Source organism: Leucopleurus acutus (genome assembly GCF_964270905.1).
Source record: "Leucopleurus acutus genome assembly, chromosome: 2".
In the NCBI taxonomy this organism is placed as follows: Eukaryota; Metazoa; Chordata; class Mammalia; order Artiodactyla; family Delphinidae; genus Leucopleurus; species Leucopleurus acutus.
In genome coordinates this window covers 92,199,441-92,227,318 of record NC_139143.1, presented here as the reverse complement: position 1 = coordinate 92,227,318, position 27,878 = coordinate 92,199,441, and the positions used below count along the sequence as shown (strand labels likewise).

Sequence of the window (27,878 nt, the reverse complement as noted above, 5' to 3'; positions counted from 1 at the left end):
GAAAAGTTGGAGATAAAAGCCCTTTTGTGTATGTGGGGGGTTACAGTAGTTCAGGGAAGAGTCAGAAAAGGAAAGTCATCACTCAGTTTTATAGGGCATGTGATTGTCTGGGTGACATCTCTTTCCAGAGCAAGGTTTTCTTTGTTTTGTTTTGTTTTTTAAATACTAGGAAAGTATGACTTAGTCAAATTAGATTTTCCAAGCTATATTTAGTTTTACAGATGTGTTTAGTCCTGAATTCTGGGGAGAGTATGTATATAAGAAAAATCCCAGGAAACCCTTACACCTAACCCAAACACAGTTACTTTTAACACTGCACCATGATCTCTCAATTCCTGTAGCTTATTTCTTCCACAAACTAGAAATCCCTGAATTCTCTGTATCTAACTTCCTATGGCTAGAGTCTGAGAAACTGACCCACTATCATATTTTTTTCCTAAATAACCAAGTTTTTAAAGTTTATCAAAGCTTTTTGATCTTTTTCTGAGAGTTAAATATGTGTTTCTCTCACATAACAAGAATCAGGAATTCTCAGCAAACAGATTTCATTATGCATATACCAGAAACATGCAGATCACACATGAATATGCTTCAGTCAACATACATAGGCATTCACTCAAGGGGTAAACCAGTAATGAGCCAAACATACATATATGTGCAAATGTACAATTAACAGCAAATTATTTTAGATCCTAATGTCCTTTGAATATTAAAAATGAGCCAGGAGACAGCTCCTGTGACATTTGTATGCTCTAGATTACAACTTTCATGTAGAAGTAGCTTCATATGACATCTCGTGAATTTCGTATCGCACAGCAAAGGACCATGCTGAATATCATGCCAAAGATCTGAAACAGAAGGAACCACTTATTAATGACTTTCAAATGATGAAAATTGATTTTAAAAAAAGGCCAGCAAACTGCTTGCATGTTTAACTCATGTTGACAAATAATTATAAGCAATAATTACTGAATATAAGTGGCACTTTTATATGTGCTACTTAATTATGGCTACTGGTTAAAGACTTCCGTTAACTGCTTAAAATACATTCTTATTTTATTATTGTTAAAAAATAGCAAGACTCTGGTTTAAGAAAATAACCCTATTTCTAGCTTATAGGGCAGTTCTTAATAATTATAAAAGACTAATACACTACTGGTTTTAGAATTTTATATTTCAGGTTAATCCCAGATCTAATTTATATATATATATTTTTGAAATTCTGAATTTTATTTTTTTTTATACAGCAGGTTCTTATTAGTCGTCCATTTTATACACATCAGTGTATACATGTCAAACCCAATCTCCCAATTCATCACACCACCACCACCATCCCCCACCGCTTTCCCCCCTTGGTGTCCATACGTTTGTTCTCTACATCTGTCTCAATTTCTGCCCTGCAAACTGGTTCATCTGTACCATTTTTCTAGGTTCCACATATATGCGTTAGTATACGGTATTTGTTTTTCTCTTTCTGACTCACTTCACTCTGTATGACAGTCTCTAGAACTATCCATGTCTCTACAAATGACCCAATTTCATTCCTTTTTATGGCTGAGTAATATTCTATTGTATATATGTACCACATCTTTATCCATTCGTCTGTCGATGGGCATTTAGGTTGCTTCCATGTTCTGGCTATTGTAAATAGTGCTGCAATGAACATTGGGGTGCACATGTCTTTTTGAATTAAGTTTTCTCTGGGTATATGCCCAGTAGTGGGATCACTGGGTCATATGCTAATTTTATTTTTAGTTTTTTAAGGAAACTCCATACTGTTCTCCATAGTGGCTGTATCAATTTACATTCCCACCAACAGTGCAAGAGGGTTCCCTTCTCTCCACACCCTCTCCAGCATTTGTTGTTTGTAGATTTTCTGATGATGCCCATTCTAACTGGTGTGAGGTGATACCTCATTGTAGTTTTGATTTGCATTTCTCTAATAATTAGTGATGTTGAGTAGCTTTTCATGTGCTTCTTGGCCATCTGTATGTCTTCTTTGGAGAAATGTCTATTTAGGTCTTCTGCCCATTTTTGGATTGGGTTGTTTGTTTTTTCAATATTGAGCTGCATGAGCTGTTTATATATTTTGGAGATTAATCCTTTGTCCATTGATTCGTTTGCAAATATTTTCTCCCATTCTGAGGGTTGTCTTTTAATCTTGTTTGTAGTTTCCTTTGCTGTGCAAAAGCTTTTAAGTTTCATTAGGTCCCATTTGTTTATTTTTTTTTTTCACTGTGAAAATTTCTTTTTTTTTTTTAACATCTTTATTGGGGTATAATTGCTTTACAATGGTGTGTTAGTTTCTGCTTTATAACAAAGTGAATCAGTCATACATAAACATATGTTCCCATATGTCTTCCTTCTTGCGTCTCCCTCCCTCCCACCCTCCCTATCCCACCCCTCCAGGCTGTCACAAAGCACCGAGCCAATATCCCTGTGCCATGCGGCTGCTTCCCACTAGCTATCGACCTTACTACGTTTGTTAGTGTGTATATGTCCATGACTCTCTCTCGCCCTGTCACAGCTCACCCTTCCCCCTCCCCATAACCTCAAGTCTGTTCTCTAGGAGGTCTGCATCTTTATTCCTGCCTTACCCCTAGGTTCTTCATGACATTTTTTTTCTTAAATTCCATATATATGTGTTAGCATACAGTATTTGTCTTTTTCTTTCTGACTTACTTCACTCTGTATGACAGACTCTAGGTCTGTCCACCTCATTACAAATAGCTCAATTTCGTTTCTTTTTATGGCTGAGTAATATTCCATTGTATATATGTGCCACATCTTCTGTATCCATTCATCCGATGATGGGCACTTAGGTTGTTTCCATCTCTGGGCTATTGTAAATAGAGCTGCAATGAACATTTTGGTACATGACTCTTTTTGAATTTCGGTTTTCTCAGGGTATATGCCCAGTAGTGGGATTGCTGGGTCATATGGTAGTTCTATTTGTAGTTTTTTAAGGAACCTCCATACTGTTCTCCATAGTGGCTGAACCAATTCACATTCCCACCAGCAGTGCAAGAGTGTTCCCTTTTCTCCACACCCTCTCCAGCATTTATTGTTTCTAGATTTTTTGATGATGGCCATTCCGACTGGTGTGAGATGATATCTCATTGTAGTTTTGATTTGCATTTCTCTAATGATTAATGATGTTGAGCATTCTTTCATGTGTTTGTTGGCAGTCTGTATATCTTCTTTGGAGAAATGTCTATTTAGGTCTTCTGCCCATTTTTGGATTGGGTTGTTTGTTTTTTTGTTATTGAGCTGCATGAGCTGCTTGTAAATTTTGGAGATTAATCCTTTGTCAGTTGCTTCATTTGCAAATATTTTCTCCCATTCTGAGGGTTGTCTTTTGGTCTTGTTTATGGTTTCCTTTGCTGTGCAAAAGCTTTGAAGTTTCATTAGGTCCCATTTGTTTATTTTTGTTTTTATTTCCATTACTCTCAGAGGTGGATAAAAAAAGATCTTGCTGTGATTTATGTCAGTGTTCTTCCTATGTTGTCCTCTAAGAGTTTGATAGTGTCCAGTCTTACATTTAGGTCTCTAATCCATTTTGAGTTTATTTTTGTGTAGGGTGTTAGGGAGTGTTCTAATTTCATTCTTTTACATGTAGCTGTCCAGTTTCCCCAGCACCACTTATTGAAGAGACTGTCTTTTCTCCATTGTATATCCTTGCCTTCTTTGTCATAGATTAGTTGTCCATAGGTGCGTGGGTTTATCTCTGGGCTTTCTATCCTGTTCCATTGATCTATATTTCTGTTTGAGAGAGATTGAACTGAATCTGTAGATTGCTTTGGGTAGTATAGTCATTTTCACAATATTGATTTTTCCAATCAAAGAACATAGTATATCTCTCCATCTGTTGGTATCATCTTTAATTTCTTTCATCAGTGTCTTATAGTCTTCTGCATACAGGACTTTTGTCTCCCTAGGTAGGTTTATTCCTAGGTATTTTATTCTTTTTGTTGCAATGGTAAATGGGAGTGTTTCCTTAATTTCTTTCTGATTTTTCATCATTAGTGTATAGAAATGCAAGAGATATCTGTGCATTAATTTTGTATCCTGTAACTTTACCAAATTCATTGATGAGCTCTAGTAATTTTCTGGTGGCACCTTCAAGATTCTCTGTGTATAGTATCGTGCCATCTGCAAACAGTGACAGTTTTACTTCTTCTTTTCCAATTTGAATTCCTTTTATTGCTTTTTCTTCTCTGATTGCTATGGCTAGGACTTCCAAAACTATGTTGAATAATAGTGGTGAGAGTGGACATCCTTGTCTTTTTCCTGATCTTAGAGGACATGCTTTCAGTTTTTAACCATTGAGAATGATGTTTGCTATAGGTTTGTTGTATATGGCCTTTATTATGTTGAGGTACGTCCCTCTATGCCCACTTTCTGGAGAGTTTTTATCATAAATCCGTGTTGAATTTTGTCAAAAGCTTTTTCTGCATCTATTGAGATGATCATATTGTTTTTATTCTTCAGTTTGTTAATAGATGGTGTATCACATTGATTGATTTGCATATATTGAAGAATCCTTGCATCCCTGGGATAAATCCCACTTGATCATGGTATATGATCCTTTTAATGTGTTGTTGGATTCTGTTTGCTAGTATTTTATTGAGGATTTTTGCATCTATATTCATCAGTGGTATGGGTCTGGAATTTTCTTTTTTTGTAGTATCTTTGTCTGGTTTTGGTATCAAGGTGATGGTGGCCTCATAGAATGAGTTTGGGAGTGTTCCTTCCTCTGCAATTTTTTGGAAGGATTTGAGAAGCATGGGTATTAGCTCTTCTCAAAATATTTGATAGAATTCACCTGTGAAGCCATCTTGTCCTGGACTTTTGTTTGTTGGAAGATTTTTAATCACAGTTTCAATTTCATTACTTGTGATTGGTCTGTTCATATTTTCTATTTCTTCCTGGTTCAGTCTTGGAAGGTTACACCTTTCTAAGAATTTGTCCATTTCTTCCAGGTTGTCCATTTTATTGGCATAGAGTTGCTTGTAGTAGTCTCTTAGGATGCTTTGTACTTTGGCGGTGTCTGTTGTAACTTCTCCTTTTTCATTTCTAATTTTATTGATTTGAGCCTCTCCCTCTTTTTCTTGATGAGTCTGGCTAATGGTTTATCAATTTTGTTTATCTTCTCAAAGAACCAGCTTTTAGTTTTACTGATCTTTGCTATTTTTTTCTTCATTTCTTTTTCATTTATTTCTGCTCTGAGCTTTATGATTTCTTTCCTTCTACTAACTTTGGGTTTTGTTTGTTCTTCTTTCTCTAGTTCCTTTAGGTGTAAGGTTAGATTGTTTATTTGAGATTTTTCTTGTGTCTTGAGGTAGGCTTGTAACGCTATAAACTTCCCTCTTAGAACTGCTTTTGCTGCATCCCATAGGTTTTGAATGGTCGTGTTTTCCTTGTCATTTGTCTCTACGTATTTTTTTATTTCCTCGTTGATTTCTTCAGTCATATCTTGGTTATTTAGTAATGTAATGTTTAGCCTCCATGTGTTTGTGTTTTTTACATTTTTTTCCCCATAATTGATTTCTAATCTCATAGTGTTGTGGTCAGAAAATATGCTTGACATGATTTCAATTTTCTTAAATTTACCAAGGCTTGATTTGTGACCCAAGATGTGATCAGTCCTGGAGAATGTTCTATGTGCTGCTGTTTCTGGATGGAATGTCCTATAAATATCAATGAAATCTATCTGGTCTATTGTTTCATTTAAAGCTTCTGTTTCCTTATTAATTTTCTGTCTGGATGATCTGTCCACTGGTGTAAGTGAGGTGTTAAAGTCCCCCACTATTATCATGTTACTGTTGATTTCCTCCTTTATAGCTGTCAGCAGTTGCCTTATGTATTGAGGTGCTCCTATGTTGGGTGCATATATATTTATTACAGCTATATCTTCTTCTCGGATTGATCCCTTGATCATTATGTAGTGTTCTTCTTTGTCTCTTGTAACATTCTTTATTTTAAAGTCTATTTCATCTGATATGAGTATTGTTACTCCAGCGTTCTTTTGGTTTCCATTTGCATGGAATATCTTTTTCCATCTCCTCACTTTCAGTCTGTATGTATCCCTAGGTCTGAAGTGGGTCTCTTGTAGACAGCATATATATGGGTCTTGTTTTTGTATCCACAGTGAGCCTGTGTCTTTTGGTTGGAGCATTTAATCCATTTACATTTAAGGTAATTATCTATATGTATGTTCCTATTACCATTTTCTTAATTGTTATGGGTTTGTTTTTTAGGTCCTTTTCTTCTCCTGTGTTTCCCACTTAGAGAAGTTCCTTTAGCATTTGTTGTAGAGCTGGTTTGGTGGTGCTGAATTCTCTTAGCTTTTGCTTGTCTGTAAAGCTTTTGATTTCTCCGTTGAATCTGAATGAGATTCTTGCCAGGTAGAGTAATCTTGGTTGTAGGTTCTTCCTCTTCATTACTTTAAATATGTCATGCCACTCCCTTCTGGCTTGTAGAGTTTCTGCTAAGAAATCAGCTGTTAACCTTATGGGAGTTCCCTTGTATGTTATTTGTCATTTTTCCCTTGTTGCTTTCAATAATTTTTCTTTGTCTTTAATTTTTATCAGTTTGAGTGCTATGTGTCTTGGCATGTTTCTCCTCGGGTTTATCCTGCCTGGGACTCTCTGCACTTCCTGGACTTGGGTGGCTATTTCCTTTCCCATGTTAGGGAATTTTTCGACTATAATCTCTTCAAATATTTTCTCAGGTCCTTTCTCTCTCTCTTCTTCTCCTGGGACCCCTATAATGCGAATGTTGTTGTGTTCAATGTTGTCCCAGAGGTCTCTTAGGCTGTCTTCATTTCTTTTCATTCTTTTTTCTTTATCTGTTCTGCAGCAGTGAGTTCCACCATTCCGTCTTCCAGGTCACTTATCTGTTCTTCTGCCTCAATTATTCTGCTATTGATTCCTTCAAGTGCAGTTTTCATTTCAGTTATTGTATTGTTCATCTGTTTGTTTGTTCTTTAATCCTTCTAGGTGTTTGTTCTTTAATTCTTCTAGGTCTTTGTTAAACATTTCTTGCATCTTCTCGATCTTTGCCTCCATTCTTTTTCTGAGGACCTGCATCATCTTCACTATCATTATTCTGAATTCTTTTTCTGGAAGGTTGCCTATCTCCACTTCATTTAGTTGTTTTTCTGGGGTTTTATCTTGTTCCTTCATCTGGTACATAGCCCTCTGCCTTTTCATCTTGTGTATGTTTTGTGAATGTGGTTTTTGTTCCACAGGCAGCAGGATTGTAGTTCTTCTTGCTTCTGCTGTCTGCCCTCTGGTGGATGAGACTATCTAAGAGGCTTGTGCAAGTTTCCTGATTGGCGGGACTGGGGGTAGGTAGAGCTTGGTGTTGCTCTGGTGGGCAGAGCTCAGTAAAACTTTAATCTGCTTGTCTGCTGATGGGTGGGGCTGGGTTCCCTCCCTGTTGGTTGTTTGGCTTGAGGCGACCCAATACTGGAGCCTACCTGGCTCTTTGGTGGGGCTAATGGCAGACTCTGGGAGGCCTCATGCCAAGGAGTACTTCCCAGAACTTCTGCTGCCAGTGTCCTTGTCCTCACAGTGAGCCACAGCCACCCCCTGCCTCTGCAGGAGACCCTCCAACACTAGCAGGTAGGTCTGGTTCAGTCTCCTATGGGGTCACTGCTCCTTCCCCTGGGTCCTGATGTGCACACTACTTTGTGTGTGCCCTCCAAGAGTGGAGTCTCTGTTTACCCCAGTCCTATCAAAGTCCTGCAATGAAATCCTGCTAGGATTCAAAGTCTGATTCTCTAGGAATTCCTTCTCCCATTGCCAGACCACCAGGTTGGGAAGCCTGACGTGGGGCTCAGAACCTTCACTCCAGTGGGTGGACTTCTGTGGTATAAGTGTTCTCCAGTTTGTGAGTCACCCACCCAGCAGTTATGGGATTTGATTTTACTGTGATTGCGCCCCTCCTACCATCTCACTGTGGCTTCTCCTTTGTCTTTGGATGTGGGGTGTCTTTTTTGGTGAGTTCCAGTGTCTTCCTATTGATGACTGTTCAGCAGTTAGTTGTGATTCCAGTTTTCTTGCAAGAGGGAGTGAGTGCACGTCCTTCTACTCCACCATCTTGAACCAATCTCTCTCATTTATATTTTTATTTTGGAAAATGCGTTTGTAACCACTTGTTGTTTAAATACACTTGCAGTCTAAATAGTTTTCTATTGCTGGCAAAACTTGGAGTTTTTGCAACAGTGACCATATATTAAAAAGTGGAGCATCCCTTCATTCCCAGTTCATTTTTAAGTGTACATGATGCTTTATTATTTAACTCAATAGTTTTACCAAAGCATAAATTGTGGTGTTTGTACTATGGTACTACTGACATCTTCTACCACTTGGATGCTTCTTTGAAAAGACAAATATTTAGCAAAATTAATAGCTGCTTAAACGGTTTGGATAGAAGGACGCCAAAAAATCCTTCTTGTCCTCAATCACTTCTCCTATTAATTTTGCAGAGCCTATGATATGCTATCTGTAGGTGCGTTGTTCATAGAATACTCTCAATGTTTGTTCAAAGAAATCAGTACCATATCTCTCTGATTCTCTCCTCAATCCTATCCTACATTAGACTAGGATCTGTAAATGCTGAATTTAAAAAGGCATGTGTTATCAGTTATTGGAGGGGAAGGGGCAGACTTAAGGGAATAGCTGGGATCAGGGCTCCAAGCTTCTGGCTGACAGAACTCAGTACCAGTGTGTGGCAGGGGAGACACCTAATGGACATTTTGTTAACTGATTACATTGTGAAACTCTTACCTTATGAAGAAAAGAATTAAAGAAGAAACTCTGGGCATTTCTTCTGAGGCAAGATGGCCAACACGGGGCCTTCCCCTTTTCCGTGGTTGTAAGGTTGGATGCAACCCCTGCTTAGACCTCGTTGTACCTAAAGGGATCCCCTCAGAAAGAAACTCATCCTGCCACTGTCATGAGTCAGGGGTGACCACTTCTAGAATGCTCATTCCTTGAGACTCTAGAATTGTTGGGAGCGTCTATTTGATACCTCCGTTAATGCAGAACATTTTCAAATCATCTGCCTCAGAATTGTCCTTGGGAAGCCGCAGACTGGCCATCAGGCTAGCCTCAGGGCGGGTGGGGAGGCCCTGAGAGAAGACCCTGGATTGGGAGGTCCTCAGCATAGTATTTTCACCCACTGCCCCAGCCCTCTGTGCTCTAAATACAGAAAGGAGGGAAGATGATTGTGTGTCCCCTGAGAACTGCCAATTCATTGATTTCCTCACAATTCCATTGCCCCTGCCTCAGCTTAGGCCATGAATTAATCTACATAGGAGGGCCAGAGGGTAAGTATTATCTTAGCATTAGCTATTATCACTCAGCCCTTGGACAATGGGAATCACCTCTTTATGGGCTTACCTGACTCCAATCTTACTTCCCTCCAACTTTACCTCCACACTGCACTACAGGTCCTTCCAAACCTGGGTGGCTCCCCTCTACCTTAAGGCTAAAGCCCAACCTATCAAAAAGTCACACAGAGAACACAAGTATGTGGACCCTCATAATCCTCTCCAGTGTCATCTCTTGCTACACTTACCATAGCCTTCTGCCCCTATGAACTCTTGCACACTCTTCTTTTGTACTTTAGAAGTACTGAGCTACCTACAGGTGCAAGGATGCACTATGCTTCACACTTCCATATATAGTTCGCCTGGATCCAGGGTTTGGGAACACTCAGATTCTATGTAGAGCTAGCATTTATTGAGTGCTATGTTCCAGACCCTTTATATGAATTAATTCCTAATAATACTTTATATGTATTATTCCACTTAATTGTCACAACAATTTTCTGAGGTTGATATATTAAAATCCCCATTTTGCAGATGAGGGAATTGAGACATAGAGAAATTAAGAAACTTTCCAGTGACCCCAGGGTTTGTAAGTAGTGGAGCTAGCAGTTGTATCCAGACAGTGTGATGCCAGAGTTTGCACTGTTAATCACTACACTGCGCTACCTCTGCAAATCATAGGTGAGAGAGTTTAATCTATGTTGTCTTAAATATCTAACAAAGGAAGAGACCCAGAATTAAAAATCACTCATCTAGTTTAAGCTTGGTGACCTTAAAATGGGAAGTTATTGCAATGATAGACTCAAAGTCATAATTAGCTTAACATTGAAATTTGTATCATATTTGAGAGAACTAAGTATTGATGTATCTAATTAGCTTTGTTCTTAGATATTCTGTCAAAAACATCTTTGTCTTTTACGAAAAATCTCTCCTAAGACACTGCCATATCACACTTGAAGAGAAACAAGATACAAAGGTTCAAGGCTTCTTAGGTGTCAAAGAAGGTATGTTCTGGAACTTTCTTACCGTGAGGGCTGCGATTCCAATACCGACAATTCCGATGAGCTGGAGCTTAACACTGATTATGCGCTCAATTTCATCAATGCAATTCTGTTTTGGAAAAGAAGAAGTCAGGAATAACAGCTGGTGGTATGTGTGAATCATCACCCTGATCCAATCCTTTCCTTCTATACAGAGCATCCTGTGAGAGTTAACCCATGTCAGCTTCTGTTCCTATTTAAACCATTCCTCCCAGATATCACTCTGATAAATTTAAAGCAAAAGTGTTTTGGGGGGAAAAATGACAATACTCTCCTTTTGGTGGAATTTTCCTATTTAGGCCAATGGCTGCTTCAAAGCTCCGAAACCTGGCTGGATGAAGCTATTCTGGGACCTGAGGCATTAAAACTTTGGGGCCTCTTCTTACTTTCAGCAAATAAAAAAGAGTAAAATATCTCCAAAATAACAGTCCCTTGCTTTTGGATTGTCATTTATAGTTTAAAAGACTTTCTACATACTTAGTCCAATTTACTATACAAGGTAGGCATCACCTAGTAAGAAGCTATAAAGTCTGTATAGATTCAAATTTAACAAAGGAAAGCCAAGTGTTGGGGGTTGGAGGACTGTTCTCTTCTATGGCGGCCGGGCTGGGTGGCCCTATTCTTTCATCTGTGTCCCATAGAGACCTGTGCAGTGTAGGTCCAAAGAACCTTCACGGATGGAGGAATATTGGACAGGGGGCAGAACAGATCACTTGTAATTGCAATTAGTTTCTCCAACTTCTATTTGGTCCTCTTAAATACAGAGGTATTCTCTCAACCCAATTTTGTCCTTAGGCTGCCCAGGTCCTTTTACTTGTCAATGGTCAGCTCTCTCTGATACCCACCTAAGCTATATGAAACTCTTACTGCTATCCTCACATCTCCTGTCATACTTCATTCATTCATCATTCATTTATTCAACAAATATTTCTTGAGCATCTGCCTTGCATTAGTCACCAGAATGGCATGGTGGATATGGAGAAAATAAGACATGGTTACTTTTGCCCTCAGGAAGCTCACAGTTTAGAGAAGGACACAGACTCACAAAAATAATTACAATACATTCTGGTAAAAGTTGAGAACCACTGCTCTAGATAGTGGCTCCCTTACTTATTGGAGTCAAGCTGTAGAAATTCTTCCAACCTTCCTCACCTGCACCTATAAACTTACACACTCCATTCATCCGGTGGCAGGTGCTGCTGTAGGCAGTGAGCATGCAGATGAGAAAGGCACACTGCTTCTTACTTCCTTCTCATTAAAGCCAAAGAAGTGCCCTGCTCTGCTGAAAGTCAACCCCTTTACTGGCTCTGGATCTTATTCTCTCATCTCCTCAGGAAGCCTGTGCTGTCACTTATCTCCTTTCCTTCCTACACACTCAGCCTCTCCTTCTCTGTAGCCAAGCAGACATCTGAAGTCTTAGCTTCCTCCCTTTCACTCCCCACTCACACCCAGTCAGTCACCTGTGCCTGTTGACTCTACCCCTGGATGTCTCTGTATCTGTCGCCTCCTCTCCCTCCCCACGGTACGTGACTTGCTCTAGTTCCTCATCCTCTCTCACCAGGAAAAACATAAGTGCCACCTAAGCGGCCTCCCTCCATTGGTCTCCAGCCTTCTGTTCTACCAGTTATACCCAGCAGCCTGAGTGCTCTTTCAACAATGCAAAACGGATTATGTTAATCCTCTGCTAAAAGCAACGGCTTCTCCAAACTTCCAGGTATAAAACCATGCCATTGCCTGCCTTTTCAAAAATGTCCCTCACCATTCCCTCTGGACTCCCGATTCTCCTCCAGTCCTGGAATTTCATGCTTCTGTTCTTGCTGCTTTCTGGGCCTGGAATGACCTTCCTTTGTCAAAACTTGGCTCAAGGATCCATCCTCTGCAAGCTTTCCTGACTCCACTGTATTCTGTACAGATACTGTGCTCTGTCAAGCATCAGCTCCCTTGACTAGTCTGTGAGGCCACTGAGGCAGGGACCATGTGTTTTTCACCTTAGAGTTTCCAGAACCTAGCATCGTGCCTGCCACGCAGCACTCAATAAAGGAAGCATTTATCAGTGCGATGACACCCCTGGAAGGGTACGGGGCAACGTCCTTAGGGTGCATACCTCTGGCCCTGGTGAGCTTAATTAATGCCACTGCATTTGCATCATTACTGGCAAGTCAGCACACCATTATTCCCCAGGGTACCAGGAGCCTGGGACTCATCATTGCTTCACTTATTCTGCCTAGAATAAAGCTGAGGCTAGAAGCCACTGGCAGAGGGCCTCCCAGAATCACCCCTCCACCCCAAGGGCAAGAACCATCTTAACACCACAGGCAGGATAGGAACCTGGTAGAGAAGCTTACCTTGTGTCCTAGGAGCTCCTTTGGGCAGGTCGGCTGGACCTGTTCAGAGCTTTCTTTTCCACAGCACTGAAACTAGAGAGTCCGAAAAGAGCTTTTAGCACAAGGAGGGAGAAGCTGACGCTACAAGTCCGGGTATCACTGCTAAGGACTGGGCGTGCTGAGGCCGCAAAACAGCTCTGAGGCCTGACACTACAACCTAGTGGCCGTTCTGGAGACAGTATGAAGAGTCACATAGTCGTGCTAGCAAAGCAAGAAAGGACTTCACCAAATCTGTCCAAGTTTTATGACAGGAGGTGATTGAAGGCAATGCAAACAAGGCAAGAAGCTAGCTGACAGTGCCTGTGTAAACTGTTGTTTTTAGACAGGAGTTAGGTCTTTAGATTCTTCCTTTCAGCCTTGCTGAATAGCTAAAGTTTTATGAGCTTCAGGAAAGGCTCATTAACTGAGGAGAGCCTGGGACGGACAGGAGAAGTGGCCACAGTAAACCTCAGGGGCTAAAAGACTGGGGCTTGAATACTGGCCAGCCAACAGGTGTCCTGCCTTACGGCTGCCCTTCAAAGACAAAGGAACCTGTGTGCTGTCTGATGTCCCTGGGGCAGCTGCAGCTGAACAGGATAAATGGTTGGAACCTTCCAGGACAGACCTGTGACAGACAAGAACTGGGCTACCTTAAAACACCTGGCCAGGAGTTCATAGCTACTTCTCCATATGACAGGGGTTGAGAAATCAGGACGACACTGGCCTGGCCCATCTCCCCCGGGGAGCCTTCCTTGATGAACTGCCTGTAGCTGAGAACACTGCACTGACAGCACGTTCTCACAGGATGTCCCGGGAGAAAAGCAGCGTGCCTGTCTCATGTGCCCCTTCATTTTACAACTGAGGGCGCTGAGTGAGGATCAGGAAGGCAAGGAACTTGCTTCAGGTCACAAAGCTGTTCCATGGCACAGCTGCAGCTAGAGACAAGCTTTTCTGTCTTGAAGGTCACAGCTGTTTCTGTTACATCACAAGGCCACTCTTGTTTTTGTTTTTGTTTTTGTTTCTTGCAGTACGCGGGCCTCTCACTGTTGTGGCCTCTCCCGTTGCGGAGCACAGGCTCCGGACGCGCAGACTCAGTGGCCATGGCTCAAGGGTCCAGCCGCTCTGCGGCATGTGGGATCTTCCCGGACTGGGGCACGAACCCGTGTCCCCTGCATCGGCAGGCGGACTCCCAACCACTGCGCCACCAGGGAAGCCCCACAAGGCCACTCTTGAGAGAACCTGATATTTACTTGGGCGGCTTTCTCGATGTTCTTATTTGTGTGTGCGCTTCTGTCTCTTTGGGTGCATGTCCTGACTTCCTTCTGTTGACTCTGTGTTAGGCCTCTTTCTCTTCTAGGTTCTACACATAATGCAAACCGTGGCTCCCACGAAGGCAGACATATAGTGCAGTTGCCTGGCTTCACTCAACTTATTTTTAATCTAGGTGATTAGAGAGAACCTGGCTCATGTATAATCTTTAGAAGATTCCATTTTAAGGAAGAAGTAAAGTCACTTACTGTTGAGTGGAAGGTGATGAGAGTCCCATTTCCCTTTTCCCTGTCTCTAAGGTAATCGTTATAAGCTTCTTCATACATGGTCTGAACATGTCGTATAGCCTGAAAAATTACCAGGAAAACAAGAGGACGTGAGTGAGAAGTTTCAAACGTTCCTCTTTCATCAAGAATAAAGCCCCTCTTCCCTACCCTTCAAAAATATGGCGTTTCCATATGTTTATCTGGATTTAAGGGTAATTCTGCCTATATGGAACAGATTATAGATTCTGGAGTTTCTAATATGCTTCTGAAGATGGAAGGATAGATTAACCAAGAATAATTTTCATAGACTAGAAAGATTTCTTAGAGTGGAGGTTCTCAACCTTGAATGGACATCGGCAATAGCTGAACCCCAGATTCCTGGGCCCCAGCCAGGTGATTCTGGTGCACAGCCAGGGTAGAAACCTATGCATTCTTGGGACTCCATTGGTTACAAGTACTCAAGTCTTTTCACGACATGGTTTAAAAGGTGTTCACGACCAAGGAAAACTGTTCCAGCATTCAAATATCATAGAAAATGTAGAGAATGCTTTTTCTAGTATAATTGCATGTGATCCCCAAATCCATATGTTTTCAAGAAGTCGTAAGATCCAATTCCTCTAACCTACAAATATAACCAGCTACTTTAGACAAATTCCAGAGGAGGTGACATTACTTATTCTACATGTTTACCGTTTTTAAAATCTAAAATAAGTTCATAAACACAATATTGATAGCACATGAATTTATGTAAAATACAGTAAACTTAAGATTCCATTCTTCCTCCTTTTCCATTTCACTCCTCTCTTCCCCACTGCATGTTTACACTTAAAAAGACCCCTTCCTCTGTAGATTCTCCTGATAACCTATTCTGCTCACCTATAGTTTGAGCAAAAATCTTAAACTGGCTTCACTGGCACGCAGGAGGCTGCCTATAGTCTTTGAGGATGACCTGGCCTCTGCCCAGGCCAAACCCTAAGGACAAAGGACAGGCTAACAAGGGATGAGGATCCGTGTTCTTCCCCATCCTTCTTTCTCATATCGGCAATCTAACTCCTCCCACATTCCAAACAGGATCATCTTAAATTAGAGATCCTTTTGTTACAAAAAAACATAGCCCCCTCTATATATCTAATGAAAGTCCACACCACACTCCTAGGGTAAAAAGTTCTGCATAAACGATTATTGTGGGGGTTATTTGGCTTTGGAATATCACTGTGGGTACCAATATTCTCATGACCTTTGCCGTAAAGAGAACACTTTAACCATCTTTAAAAAACAATTATAAGTAATATTTACTTACTACATCCTTGCCTATAAAAGCAAATACTCCAGTGGTTATTTCAGCAGCAAATATCACCAATAGGCAGGTAAAAAACTGTAGAGGAGAGAAAATACTAACTTCATTAATTCAATACCTTTTCAGTTTACTTAACCTCTTTGACTCTAGTTCCTTTTGAAAAGCACTAGGCAAGGTTATTAGTTTGAAGAGATCTAGCAGGAAGCATGTGGCCCCTTAGTTCATCTGTAGTTTGTTCACACATTCATTCACTCATTAATTCATTCAGCAATTGTTTATTGAGCATTTGCTCTGTGCCAGGTACTGTCCTTGATACTGGGTATACAGTGGTGAATAAGATAAGATCTCAGTGCCTCTGCTCTCAGGGACCTTATAGTAGAGAGAGGAGGATATGATAAATGAGTAAGCAATAAAAAAGTAAGTTAATTTCAGAGAGTGATATAGAAATCCCACAACCTAGAACAGCACCCAGCACCCATATGTTCAGTGACTACTTGATGAACAAAAGAGATTCTATAAAGATATAAAATAAGACCAGAAGATAGAGAGTGGCTGGTGGGACTGCGGTTGGGGAGGGGGTGACTTGAGACTGTGTGGCCTGGATGGCTTCCCTGAGGAGGTGGAAGTGGAGGTGAAGGGTGTCTTTCTGGACAGATTTCTGTTCCAATCTCGGGGTCTGCTCTGATTAAACTAAGTTCAGTGATAAACAAGACCTGAGATGCTCAGCAACAGGGGAAAGAGAAAGAATAGAGAACTGAGGGAATGAGTTAGAAATCTTACATGGCAAGAAATCAGGAGAAGGGCTTCCCTGGTGGCGCAGTGGTTGAGAATCTGCCTGCCAATGCAGGGGACACGGGTTCGAGCCCTGGTCTGGGAAGATCCCACATGCCGCTGGGCAACTGGGCCCGTGCACCACAACTACTGAGCCTGCGCATCTGGAGCCTGTGCTCCGCAACAAGAGAGGCCGCGACAGTGAGAGGTCCGCGCACCGCGATCAAGCGTGGTCCCCGCTCGCTGCAACTAGAGAAAGCCCGTGCGCAGAAACAAAGACCCAACACACCCCCAAATCAATCAATCACTAAATAAATTTATTTAAAAAAAAGAGAGAGATCAGGAGAAGCAGCCACAGTTCAAACACCAAAGGTTGCAATGAGTAAGGAGAGGCCGCCTAATAAAACTGCCATTTCTCCTCATGGAGAAACACAAAAACTTTCTTCCTGCTCCTCGTCTTTCTTAGGTCACACTGGCACTGGATGTATAGCAGTTAACGGAAATTATTTCATTTTTTTTTAAAAAACCAGAGGCTACTAAACTAAATAGGCTTAAAATAAACCACAAGAGGTATGTTTGTTTAAATTACTGATCTCAAACAGCAGTACTTTTCTTATAGATAACAGTACTTCCCTGACTATGGGAATCTTGTAGCTGCCTCACTCACTGTGAAATATTATTAGGCACTTTTTCTCCCAAAACATCTTCACCCTAATGACCTATTTTTTGGTTTTTTTCACATTTTCCACAGAGGTAGGGACAAAGAGAACGTCCAGCTCCCTTCAGGCCAAGCCCCTCCCCACCTCGCCCCACTTACAGATCCGAGAACGCACTGGGACTCCCGCGTGGCTCCACAGCAGCCGAGGAAGCCCACGGCCATCATCAGGGCCCCCGCTCCAGCCAGCACGTAGAGCCCTGGGGGAAGAGGCCAGAGAAGAGGCTGACGACTCCAGGTCGGCTCTCTCCCCGGCACCAGTGCTGCCAGCCCAGCCTCTGCCACCACTGCCCCAGGCATCTGGCCCCGCAGGGCCTTCAGTTGTTCATATGATAAAGGGAACCCTTGTGGAGGGCTTCTTGCTGAGAGCTTCATGAGGGGTAGGGGCTGCTGTAATTCCCAGGGAACAAAGAAAGCCCATGCTTACAGAGGTGAAGGGAGCCGCCCAGGCTCACACAACCAGCGAGGATCGGAAATCGCCTTTGTCCCACAGCTTACGCTTAGTCATCCGCGAGCGCCTCCTACGTGCCACGCACTTCACCTGTCGGATCTCCGCCACCCCTGTAAAGTGGGCGTTAATACCATGCACAGAGATTGGCGACAGTGGGTCCAGGGGCGGTGAGGAGCCCGTGCCGGAGCTGGGACGTGAACCCCGACCGTCCTAGGAGCCCGTGGCCCTCGTGGCACTCTGGAATTAGTGGCTGTCCCCATCTCATGAGAGGCCCTGAGGACAAAGTGTCTGGGACGGGAGGGGGGCCGTTGATCTGCCCAGGCTCAGATGGAGAAGCAGGGAGTCGGTGGAACGGAAGAGGGGAGCTTTTAGTCAAGGAGAGGGGCGGAGGGCACAGCGATGAGACAATATGGTTTTGTGTGAAAGATAAACTCTAGAAGACAGTACCATATACACTGGAGGCACGCAAGGTGGTAAGTGTTACAAGAAAATAGCCAGTGAGGGGAGGTGATAAGGTAATATGCACCAAATAATGTTATTATTAATGTAATATTAGCTACATTTATTTTAAGGGTTTATTTTCTCCAGGCACTATTCTAAGCGCCTAGCACAGATTTATTAATTTAATCTTCATGAAGCAGGTACCATTATTATCTCCATTTTTTTAGACAGAGGAACTGGGCCCCCAAAGGTTAAGTGACTTGCCCAAGATCATAGAGCTGGGATAAAAACACCCATCTGCCCCTAAAGCTAGCTCAACACCATTATCCCATCCTGCCTTTCCAACAATAACAGCGGCCTTAGCTTGGGTGGTCGTTTCACTTAGTTCTGAAGTCAAGCCACAGGAACAGCTGTTCCACAGAGAAAGAGAAGGGCAGAAATGTCTTGTTCTGAGAGAGATAAAAGCAAGCCAGTTTTTTACTTCCTTTTCTGATCCTGAGATAAGTTAGAACAAAATATGGGGCCTGGCACTCGACTTGCTTAGAATAATGCCAATCACCTCAACTTTATTTTCTGCGTTTCATTCATATGAGTCAGCTGGGAACCACTCCCATCCACGAGAGGGCGGGGAGCTGGCGTCCCACCTCTGTGGAGAAACGCTGAGGTTGGCCTGCAGGGTGTCTCCAGGGGCCCCTCTGGGTGCTGACAGTTGTTTGTGGGCAGCCCTCTCTGTTCCCCGACAGACTAGGCGGCAGGCTGGGCTGCTCTGCTCCCTGCACCACCCAGGCTGTTCTCAGGGCCCTTTTCAGGGTCCAGGAAGCCCTGCTCTTCCGAGGTCCTGAGATGGGTATTTATTTATTTCCCAATAGGCAGGCTCAGCCACTTCCTCCCTTTTCCTTTTCTCTAAAAAAAATAATTTCATGGGGAATGGATGTGGTAATGAGAGAAATGATACTGTATTAAAAATAATACTATTGTTGGTCCCACTGCCGAAATACCTTATTGTTTTAAAATTTTTCTTTATTTTTCAAAGCTCTTTTATTTCCATCATCTCTTTGGCTCCTCAAAACAGCGCCACTAAGTAAGGCAAGTATTATACACATTTCCATTTTACTAATGGGGTAAGAGTGGCAAGAGGGCTCCAGGCTGGACACGCAAAGCCTCGAGCCCCGATTCCCACCCCACTGGAGCAGTTCCCTCACAGAATGTCTCCTGGGTGGGCCACCTTACTGTACTGATTTCCTACTTACAATGTTCATTGCCTCTTCACTGCTACATGATACAGTCTACAGATACTGCTTCGAGTCACTAAAGACTGGACCCACTGGGGACATTATCCATCCTACACTCCAGCCACACAGGAATTCACTATGATGTGACCCAGCCTACTCTTTTCCATGTTGTACCTCTGTGGGTTCTCATCTATGTCTCTCTCTATAGATGTTAGGTCCTTAAACAAACCTTATTCACCCTACATAGAATATGCTAGGAACAAGACAGAATTCTCGGTTAGTGTTTGTTGGATAAGAGGATAAGAGCACACTAAATCTGAAGTTCTGGACTGGCTGTCTACTGTTGCCCATCTTTGCTTAGAGATACATGCTGGGGATACATTCCAACAAGCATCCAGGAAGCCACCAGAGGGCTGGGCTCTCCCAAGTCAGGTAGATGAGGGCACGGCTGTACACCGCGGGGAAAGCCTTCTGAGAGTGTGGAATCTAGGAGAGAGGGGTGCTCCTGCGGAGGCTGGGGTACAGTGGACAGAGGCACCGGGCTCTGAGGAGGACAGACCTGCTCCCCACTGCAAACAAGCTAACTCAGCCCCTTTTCCTTCTGAAATAAGAGCTCCCCAAGAAAATTCACTTATTTGTACAATATTTCATTCTTAGGCTATCAGAATTCCAGAGCTCACAGCAAACACCCTGAAACTGCCCCAGGGGCTCCGATTCCTGAGGCCTCTCCCCAGCAAAGCTCCATGTGCATGTGTGGCCACAGGACTCAGTTCAATGCCAAATGAACACTGCTGGTTGGAGCTGGTGGGAAAATCAGAGAAAATTCTACACGTGGCAAATTTCTTGGGCCTGCTGATTTCAGTTCCAAATCTGGTTGTAATACTCTGCACACCACAAGGCCACTTGTAGCTTCCAAGCATACCTTATCGTTTTTTTTTTTTTTTTTGATCTGGCCCTCAAAACATAGTTGTTGAATGAATACATTAATTGGCAGTCACATTTTACTTCCAAGATGGTTTCTGTAGAGCCCTCTCGCTCCCGCGGCAGCTTTGTGACAAGTGTATGACCTATTTCTCAATCCCCTATGCTTTCTGAGTCCTATTTCCCTTGAGTTGAAAAAGAGAAAACACTTTGATATTGCATTTTTAGCATTAGTAGCTGGGCCTTGCAACGCCAGTGATCTCCAGGTGACATGCTACCACCAATTTCCTGACAATTCCATCACTTGTCTCTGGTTTCCACTCCTTCTTTTGAAGCTAGAAGCATCATTTCAGTTAACGCAGAAAGGAGACGGCGGCATCCTAAAAGGCTTGCCTGCATCAACTCACTTTTAAATGGCTCCCCTTTTAAGGACTGGGTAGTGACGCGCTCATCGATTTCGGTGGCTTTTAGCTGCAGATGATTTCACATACCCGCCTAATGACCATTTTTCATCTGAAAATATTTTTCTCTGCCTCTGTGCAACTTTCCCTCTCTCCCAGCTTGCCCTGGACACACATAATTATATACGTATTTAGAATATTGGATGGGACTTAGTTTATGGGGAAGGTAAGGAATAGGTACTGTGCAGCTGTTAGTTATTGAGTGCTGTTCTAGGAGCTGAACATACATTAGTCATGGAGTCATTCAACACTGAGTAACCACCACCATTCCCAGTGCCTCAGCTGCTCTATGCAGCATCTGTCCTTTGCCCTAGGCAGGCATTATCTCAGGGACCTGCCACCTGGAAGCCTCAGTGCTACCAGTTGGTGTCTTGCCCTGACTACGTGGCATCTAAACCACTCTTTTTTCTTCCCCTCTCTTACTCTCCCACATCATTGTGCCTCCCTCCTTCCTCAGCCTGCCCTCACTGCTGTAATGACAGCTGACATTTATTGAGGGCTCATGACACAACAGGTACTGCGCTCAAGCCACGTGCATAGGTTAAATCATCTCATACGTCAACCCTATGAGGTATGTAGAAATGGTATTCATATTTCACAGATTAGGAATCGGAGACACGGAGAACTAATTTATGGAAGATTGCATGACTCGTGAGGGGGGAAACTGGAACTGAACCCGGGGTTCTATTCCAAAGTGCACACCCTCACTCCTATGCTGCACTTTCAGAAGGAGCTCAGAAGCAGCGTGATTTTCTTAGCTAGAAATCTGTGAATTTTGCAATTTACAAATGGCAGGAGGGTTCTTTTCCTTCTTCCTTGAGAAAAGTGCCCGAGGGATCTATCATTGATGATTTCTGGGTTTTCCCTTCAAAGCACATTGGTGGGAGCTAGAAATCCAGGTCTGCCAGCCACGCCTCAGTTTTGTTATGTGTAATATGGCAATAATTATCTATTAAGTTCTTGTAAAAATGCTTTGGAGAAATTGTCTCAACAGTGTAAGCTATGGCACGTGTCTGTTCTGCAATTACTAGGAATCTCAGGTACAACTAAAAATTGAGAAGTAAAAAAATATTTGCAGAGTGAGTCAGAGTTTTTAAAGAGTCCAGCCAGCCCCTCAGCACTCAGCGCTGGAATGCTTTCCTTACACAGAACATCCAGCTGCCATCAAAGCCAGGCTCTGCGGCTCTGGATTCACAGGGAGGGACAGCCACAGACAGCCTGTGATCCCGGAGAGCGAGTGGCTGCCGTCTGTGTGGGCAGCCCCTTCCCCTTCATGGAGAAACCCGATGACGCCCTCGGTCCTCTGCTCACAGACATGACTTCATGTGCTCCAGCTTTCTGAGGGCCGAGGGGATCGCTCCTCACTCTGCCTCCTGGAAAGAAGACCCCTGTGCTGCCTGTACCCCTAAGGGGCAGCCCCAGGGACAAGTTGTAACAGGAAAGCAGAGGGGCACATTGGTGGAACTTGGAAGACACTGGGGCCTTCTCCCAAGAGTTCACTGAAGGAGACTAATGTGGAAAGGGTCTGGGAAACACCAAGTCACCCAGCCTTTCTTGCTGCCAGCTCCACTCTTGCCAGGCTCTCCTTTCTCCACGATAGCAACCAGTGGACACGACAGCCCGGGTCAGCCTCCAGGTCTCGACCTGAGCTCAGAGGTCCTTGAGAAGAGGCAGCAGGTGCAGTCAGTCTGACTACCCTGGCTTCCTGGCCTCATTTCCAGCTCCCCTCACAGCTGGATCCTCTCCACACTGGCCTCTGGCTGTGAAGTCACCTCCAGATCTTTATTATAAGAAGGGACCTTCTCTCCATCACCAAGGAGAAAGACCCAAGGGTCCCAGAGAGGAAAGCATCCCCCTAGAGGCGGCAGTCATCTGCCCAGAAGCAGGGAGCTAGACCACGTGCCTTCCTGAGGTCCCTCTCAGGGAGAGGTGGTATTTCTTTAAAAGTGCTTCAATGGGCCAAGCCTATCTCCAGGGCTCTTTAACAATGGGGTGATAAGAGTGTAATGGGCTGATTGCTCTGAAACCTATTCTGAAAAGGAAAATACACAGAGCAGTGCACAGTACCCTGTGACATGAAGTGAGAGTTTCCAAAAACTGGGCCTGCTTCTTCTTTAAAGTCCTGTTACCTCACACTGTTTGCTATGCAAGTCCATAAAATGGAATCCTGGTGTACTTTTCTTCTCGTTTTATTGCTAGGGAACTGGTGTCTTTCCTATTTGGAAAATTATTTATTGAGGAAAGAAACATCCATTTCTGTAAACATGTATATTGCTCTTCCTATTTATATGATAAGAAGTATTTCAAGTGGAGAAAAGTTTCCTGACCTCACAAGGACTTTTTCTTGTTGGCACTCTCCAGAGAGACAGCACAGGCCTGGGCGTTGGCAGACCTGGGGTGCGGGCTGAGCCCCACCCTGAAGGGCTGGAAAACCACGGCTGACGGTCAGCACCCCTCCTCCTCTGCTTCAACCCCTGGTCCTCAGTTTCCTTATTCCGTCTAGCGCTAAGACTCTATGATAATCCACTTCTCTGGACTTCAAGCACTGACCGTGAGCATTCTCACCACCAGACACTCAAGGGTGACTTAGAGAGGGGAGGGAGAACCAAGGGTGGGCAGACCCACGCCGCGCCCCAGGTGCCAAGAACAAGCAGGAAGGATTCAGGCCCCGCTGTGAGGGCTGTTGTTTTCCCCACCCAGAGTTCACTTCCTTTTCTTTTCTATTAGACAAAGAACCTCCTCCACTCTCAGTCCTTGTGGTCTGAGAGGGCTGACTCGCCTCAGCTCCAAGGCAGGTGTGAAGCCCAGGCTTCAGCCAACGAGCCCGTCCCGAGCAGCTGGCCGCGATGACTGGTGTGGGAACGGGCGCTGGACCCAAGATTGCCAGTGACAGTGCGACCCAGGACTTCGGTTGGATCAGTTGGAATGAAAGAAGCGTGTACTGTTGCTGAGGTTACCTGGGAGATGGCGCCTGGAGCTGTGGGTGGACGTTTTATCACGTCTAGGGGGAACCTGCCCCAAACTGGGGCCACAGGAAAGCGGAGCTAAGAGGTGGCTACAGACTGCATTCCAATCACATCACTTGTGTCCTTGAGATGAGAACTAATCCTGACTTTTCAGTTACGTGAGTCAAGAAATTTCTGTTTTGCTCTAGACAGTTTGAGTCGTTTCTGTGATTTGCAATTAAAAGAGTCCTGACCGATATGTCCATAAATATATGACATTTCTTGCATCTTGGGCTGTTCGTGTTGCTTTAGTTTACATTAGGAAATAGGATCAGGAACGTCTGTATAGAACTAGTTTGTTCTCCTATTTAATGCAGGAATCTCCTGTATTGATAAAGGCTCCATTCTGATTTGGGGTTAAAAACCAAGGTATCAGAAGGATCACTTTCACCTGTAGAAGTCTGCTCAGCTTCTTTGATTTATCAAGTCATTAGAAAGCTTTTCTTATGTTGGCCCCAAATCTACACCTGTGAAATTGCTATCAGTGCTTTGTCTCTGGAGCAACACAGACAGAGGCTGCCCCCCAGACTGGCTTCCATCTTTCCTTCCACATACCCGCCCCTCTCTCTAACCGAGCAGGGTCCCTTACCTCAGGTTTCCATCTGAAAACCATGAGTTGTGAATTCTAGGCTTGACTCTGTCTATCATTGATATCTTTTTTGTTTTGATTCCTTCTGTCCCTGAGTTTAACGATGTTTAATAATAATATTTAATAACGCTTAATAAAGTTTCTTGTCTTTCTGTCCCTTTCTTCACAATTCCTACTGCAACCACCATGGGTTATGCCCTTATTTCTTTAGGCCTGACTATATCAATAATCTAACACCGTCTTTTTCTGTCCTCCCCTCTCATTCCACAATAATCTCTTTAAAATGCAGTGTAGGTCGTACCCTCCCCCAAACCCTAAATCATCCTTCTATTGTTTATTAAATTATCTAGCCCTGACATTCAAGGCCCCCTATACTTGTCCTCTGTCCCTCCCCAACTTTTCTAATCTTAATTCCTACCATGCCCATATCCTTTACATTCTGGTAAGAGTCCTCTGCCCAGCCTCGGCTTGCTAATCACTATCCTGTAGACACACTGTGTGCCCCAAACCTCTGCAGTCCCTATTCTTCCTTTTCTCTATCGATTATGGTTGGTCTTTCAAACCTAACTCAAATCCTTCTTGCCTCACCAGTTTAGAATGACCCCTGATGCACCAACTGCAAATACCACTAAGTCAGCACTTGGTTACACACTAGTTTCTCATCCCCTACTTATCACATGGTCTCGGAATTGGAGGCTACGTCAGCCTCCAACTCCTCACCCCTTTCCCACAGTTGGAGGGAGACGGCTACTACCCCTCCCACACTGAGGCCTCTCTCCGTGGCAGCCCTCCCTCCGCCCCTCCCTCCTCTCTCCACCCCCCTCCTCTCCCCCTTCTCTCTCCCCTCTGCAGTCCCTAGTCATGGAGGGACTGAGATTGACCCCTCCACATCTTGAGATGTCTCTCTTCATTTTGAATTATGTGTCTCTCCTAGACAATTCAAAATACAAGATCACAAATACACAGAACCAGACCCTGACTGGGCAGGGGTCCCCCGTCACCCCAGATGGATGAGTGAATAACTGACTTTGTGGTGTGCCCACTTCACTCAGGGGGGCAAAGGGGCTTTTCCAATTCTTTGGAAATGAATTGTGGTTACATGCTGGGCTTCTTTTCTTGAAGTGGCTGAAAGAAACACAACAGTTCAGTCCCACCTGGTCTTCCTTGGTTTTAGAAGCAGAGGGATGAACCACGTGTGGGGTGGGCAGGGTAGGGGTGGTAGGGCCCTCTCCTCTCCGCTTGGACCACACATCCCTACCCCAGGGCCAGGTGGGCATCTGGGGCTCAGGTGTGCCTCCTTTCTCTCCCTCCATCCCCCGTCCCAGAAGTCCAGGTGCAGGCTCCACTCGAAGCCGGGGCAGCCCCAGCTAAGGCGGAGGAGAGCTGAAGTCACTCACCCATGTAGAAGTACTCTGGGGAACTGTCCTCCGACGAGAAATCCTTCATGGTGCCTCCAAACCGAAACCACAGTCCAAAAGCAATGACTGCCGACCCTGCCAGCTGAAAGGCAAACAGCCCGCATTTACAAGGGAGGGGAAAGTGTGTGCAGGACCTGGGAGGCCTGAGGCCCAGAATCTGAGGGTTGGAGGGGGGTCCCTAAGAAACCAGCCCGTCTCCCCTTCACGTTTCTTATAATAGGAGTGGAATGATGTGCTCAAAGCCCCCAGCCCACCCCAGGTCCCTGATGCAATATTAAAACTGGGGTTTCCTGATTGCAAGCCCGGAGTTTCTCCCATTCTGCCAGGCTGCCCCGCGGTTATGGGGCATACACAGCACAGCCCAGGAGGCGTCTCAGAAGGGGTATTCCCACAACAGTCCCCCGGGAAGGTATTTGGTTCCTGCCCTATTGTCCCCTGCTGGGCACTTGGGATTTCCTCACCAACACCACAGTGAGAGGTCACCGAGAGCAAGGTGAACTCCAAGACTGGGGGAAACCCACTTTTTTAAATGGGAAGAAAACACGCCAACCTCAGAACCTGCCCACACCTCCTGAGTGTGCAGTGCCCAGTTAGAAAGCCGTTTCAGAGACGTCTAGAAGCCGTCCTAACCCCCCGGCTGCCACTGTCACTGTGCCGCACTGCCTGGGGATGGTTTTGCAGGCAGTGAGGGAAACTGGCTGGGGTTGTTTTGTTTCTTTTTTTTTTTTTTTTTGGTTGCTATTTTGGGTTTCCATGGAAAGCAAGAAAGGAAAAAGTAATTTTCTGAAAAAGCCTGGTCTGTGTGCTGTGTGGCTCAGGGAGAGATGAGTGGCCGGCGCAGGCAGCGGCTGGGCAGGCTGGCGGCTGGTAGAGTCATGGCCCGCTTCCTCTCCGCCACTTGGAGGGCTTTTGTGAGGCTCCGCACCTGAGCTGGAAGCCTTTCCTTCCCAGGACTGTCACAAAGGCCCGCCAGCAGGCTCCAGCCAGGTCTCCTCTCTCTCCACAAACACCCATCTCGAATTTCATTGTGTCAATCAACAGATGGCCACTGGCACCTTCTGGACTCAAGGCACCACAAGTGAGCAGAGATGTAGAAAGAGCCCCGTGGTTCTGCCAACCCATCCAGTTAGTGTTGGGCTCCCCTAACCCATCCCCAGACCAACAGTTTAGAGGCTGCCCCCGCCCCAGCAGGGAAGAGTAGACACAGATGCTGGCAAAAGGGAGAGAAGCACACAAGTCAGAGAAGTAGAGGTTTAATAAGGAAAAATGATGTCAAAGTCAGGGTCAGACCAGAGCCCTGTTTATACAAGATCCTGCTGTCTGTGGGCTATTTGTAAAGGGCCGGGCTATCTGTCTGAATATATATGAGGACTTTATCTTTCTTCACCCTCCATCTTCCCAAGGCCCATTCCCTCCATGGCCAGCTTCTTAAGCAGAGCAGCATGACGGCTGCAGGAGGAATTGGAGGGGCAGAGGTCTACCAGCTGGACTCTCTAATGTGGAACAACTAAAAGTTTCCAGTACTTAGACGAAAGCACTAATTAGATAATGTGAGGAACAGCTAAAGGAACTGGGTGCAACCAGCTTTCAAAGGTTTTTGTATTTTTTAAAAGGGTAGCAAGGCGTGGAAAAATATTCCGAGAAGTCATGTCAAAACATTAACAATACTTTTCTTTGACAGGTAAAATTACAGGTGACTTTTCTCTTTTCACGATACTTTCTAAGGTTTGTGCGTGAAGCAGGTATTACTCTTGTAAGTTTAAAAGTGTGATATGGTAGTTTAACTGATCAATTCAGAAAAAAATGGGGAGAGTTTTCTTGGGCTGTGCTTTAGTTTGGGAGGAAATCGGCTTTGAGGTCATTGCTGTTTCTGGTGCAGGGAAGAGGTCATTGTGAGGTCACTGCTGTTTTCTGATGCCCTTGGGAAAGCCCCATCCTCGGAGTGCTAGGGGCTCCCTGGGACAGATGTGCCCAGCAAAGCCTCACAGGCAGCCCTGCCTACGCCGCCTCTGCAGCAACTCGGTGGAAAGAGTTTCCAAGTACGAAGCGAAAATCTGTTGATGGAGGCGTCAGGCCAAGGCCTGTAATCACCAAGCAGACTGTGGAGGAGGTGACTGGTCCCAGGGACACCCTATCACGAGGCCACATTTTTGGCACCTCTGACCACAAGCTCTAATTTATAGCTGTCTGGGATCATCCTCCCAGACGGAATACATTTGTCCATTTTTGGCACCGATGTGTTTGATGCATAATGGAAAATTAAAAGAGAGGCTGCAATTTAAAGCCAAGGGGCAAAATG

General features: G+C 44.3%; 1 protein-coding gene across 3 annotated transcripts in view; it reads right to left on the bottom strand.

Moving 5' to 3' along the window:
* Positions 1–782: 782 nt before the first annotated feature.
* The window catches only part of TSPAN2 (tetraspanin 2), a gene marked incomplete at its 3' end in the record, with an annotated part of 40,959 nt that continues 13,863 nt past the window's right edge, over positions 783–27,878 (bottom strand). The window contains exons 2-8 of one of the 3 annotated variants that reach the window (XM_082833409.1): positions 25,559–25,661; positions 17,164–17,261; positions 15,579–15,653; positions 14,261–14,359; positions 12,726–12,797; positions 10,367–10,450; positions 783–848 (exon numbers count right to left, since the gene is read on the bottom strand). In XM_082833409.1, coding sequence (XP_082689535.1) covers positions 783–848; positions 10,367–10,450; positions 12,726–12,797; positions 14,261–14,359; positions 15,579–15,653; positions 17,164–17,261; positions 25,559–25,661 — 597 coding nt within the window. The remainder of the gene's footprint in view (positions 849–10,366; positions 10,451–12,725; positions 12,798–14,260; positions 14,360–15,578; positions 15,654–17,163; positions 17,262–25,558; positions 25,662–27,878) is intronic. The other 2 variants (XM_082833410.1, XM_082833411.1) reach the window with 2 other exon arrangements.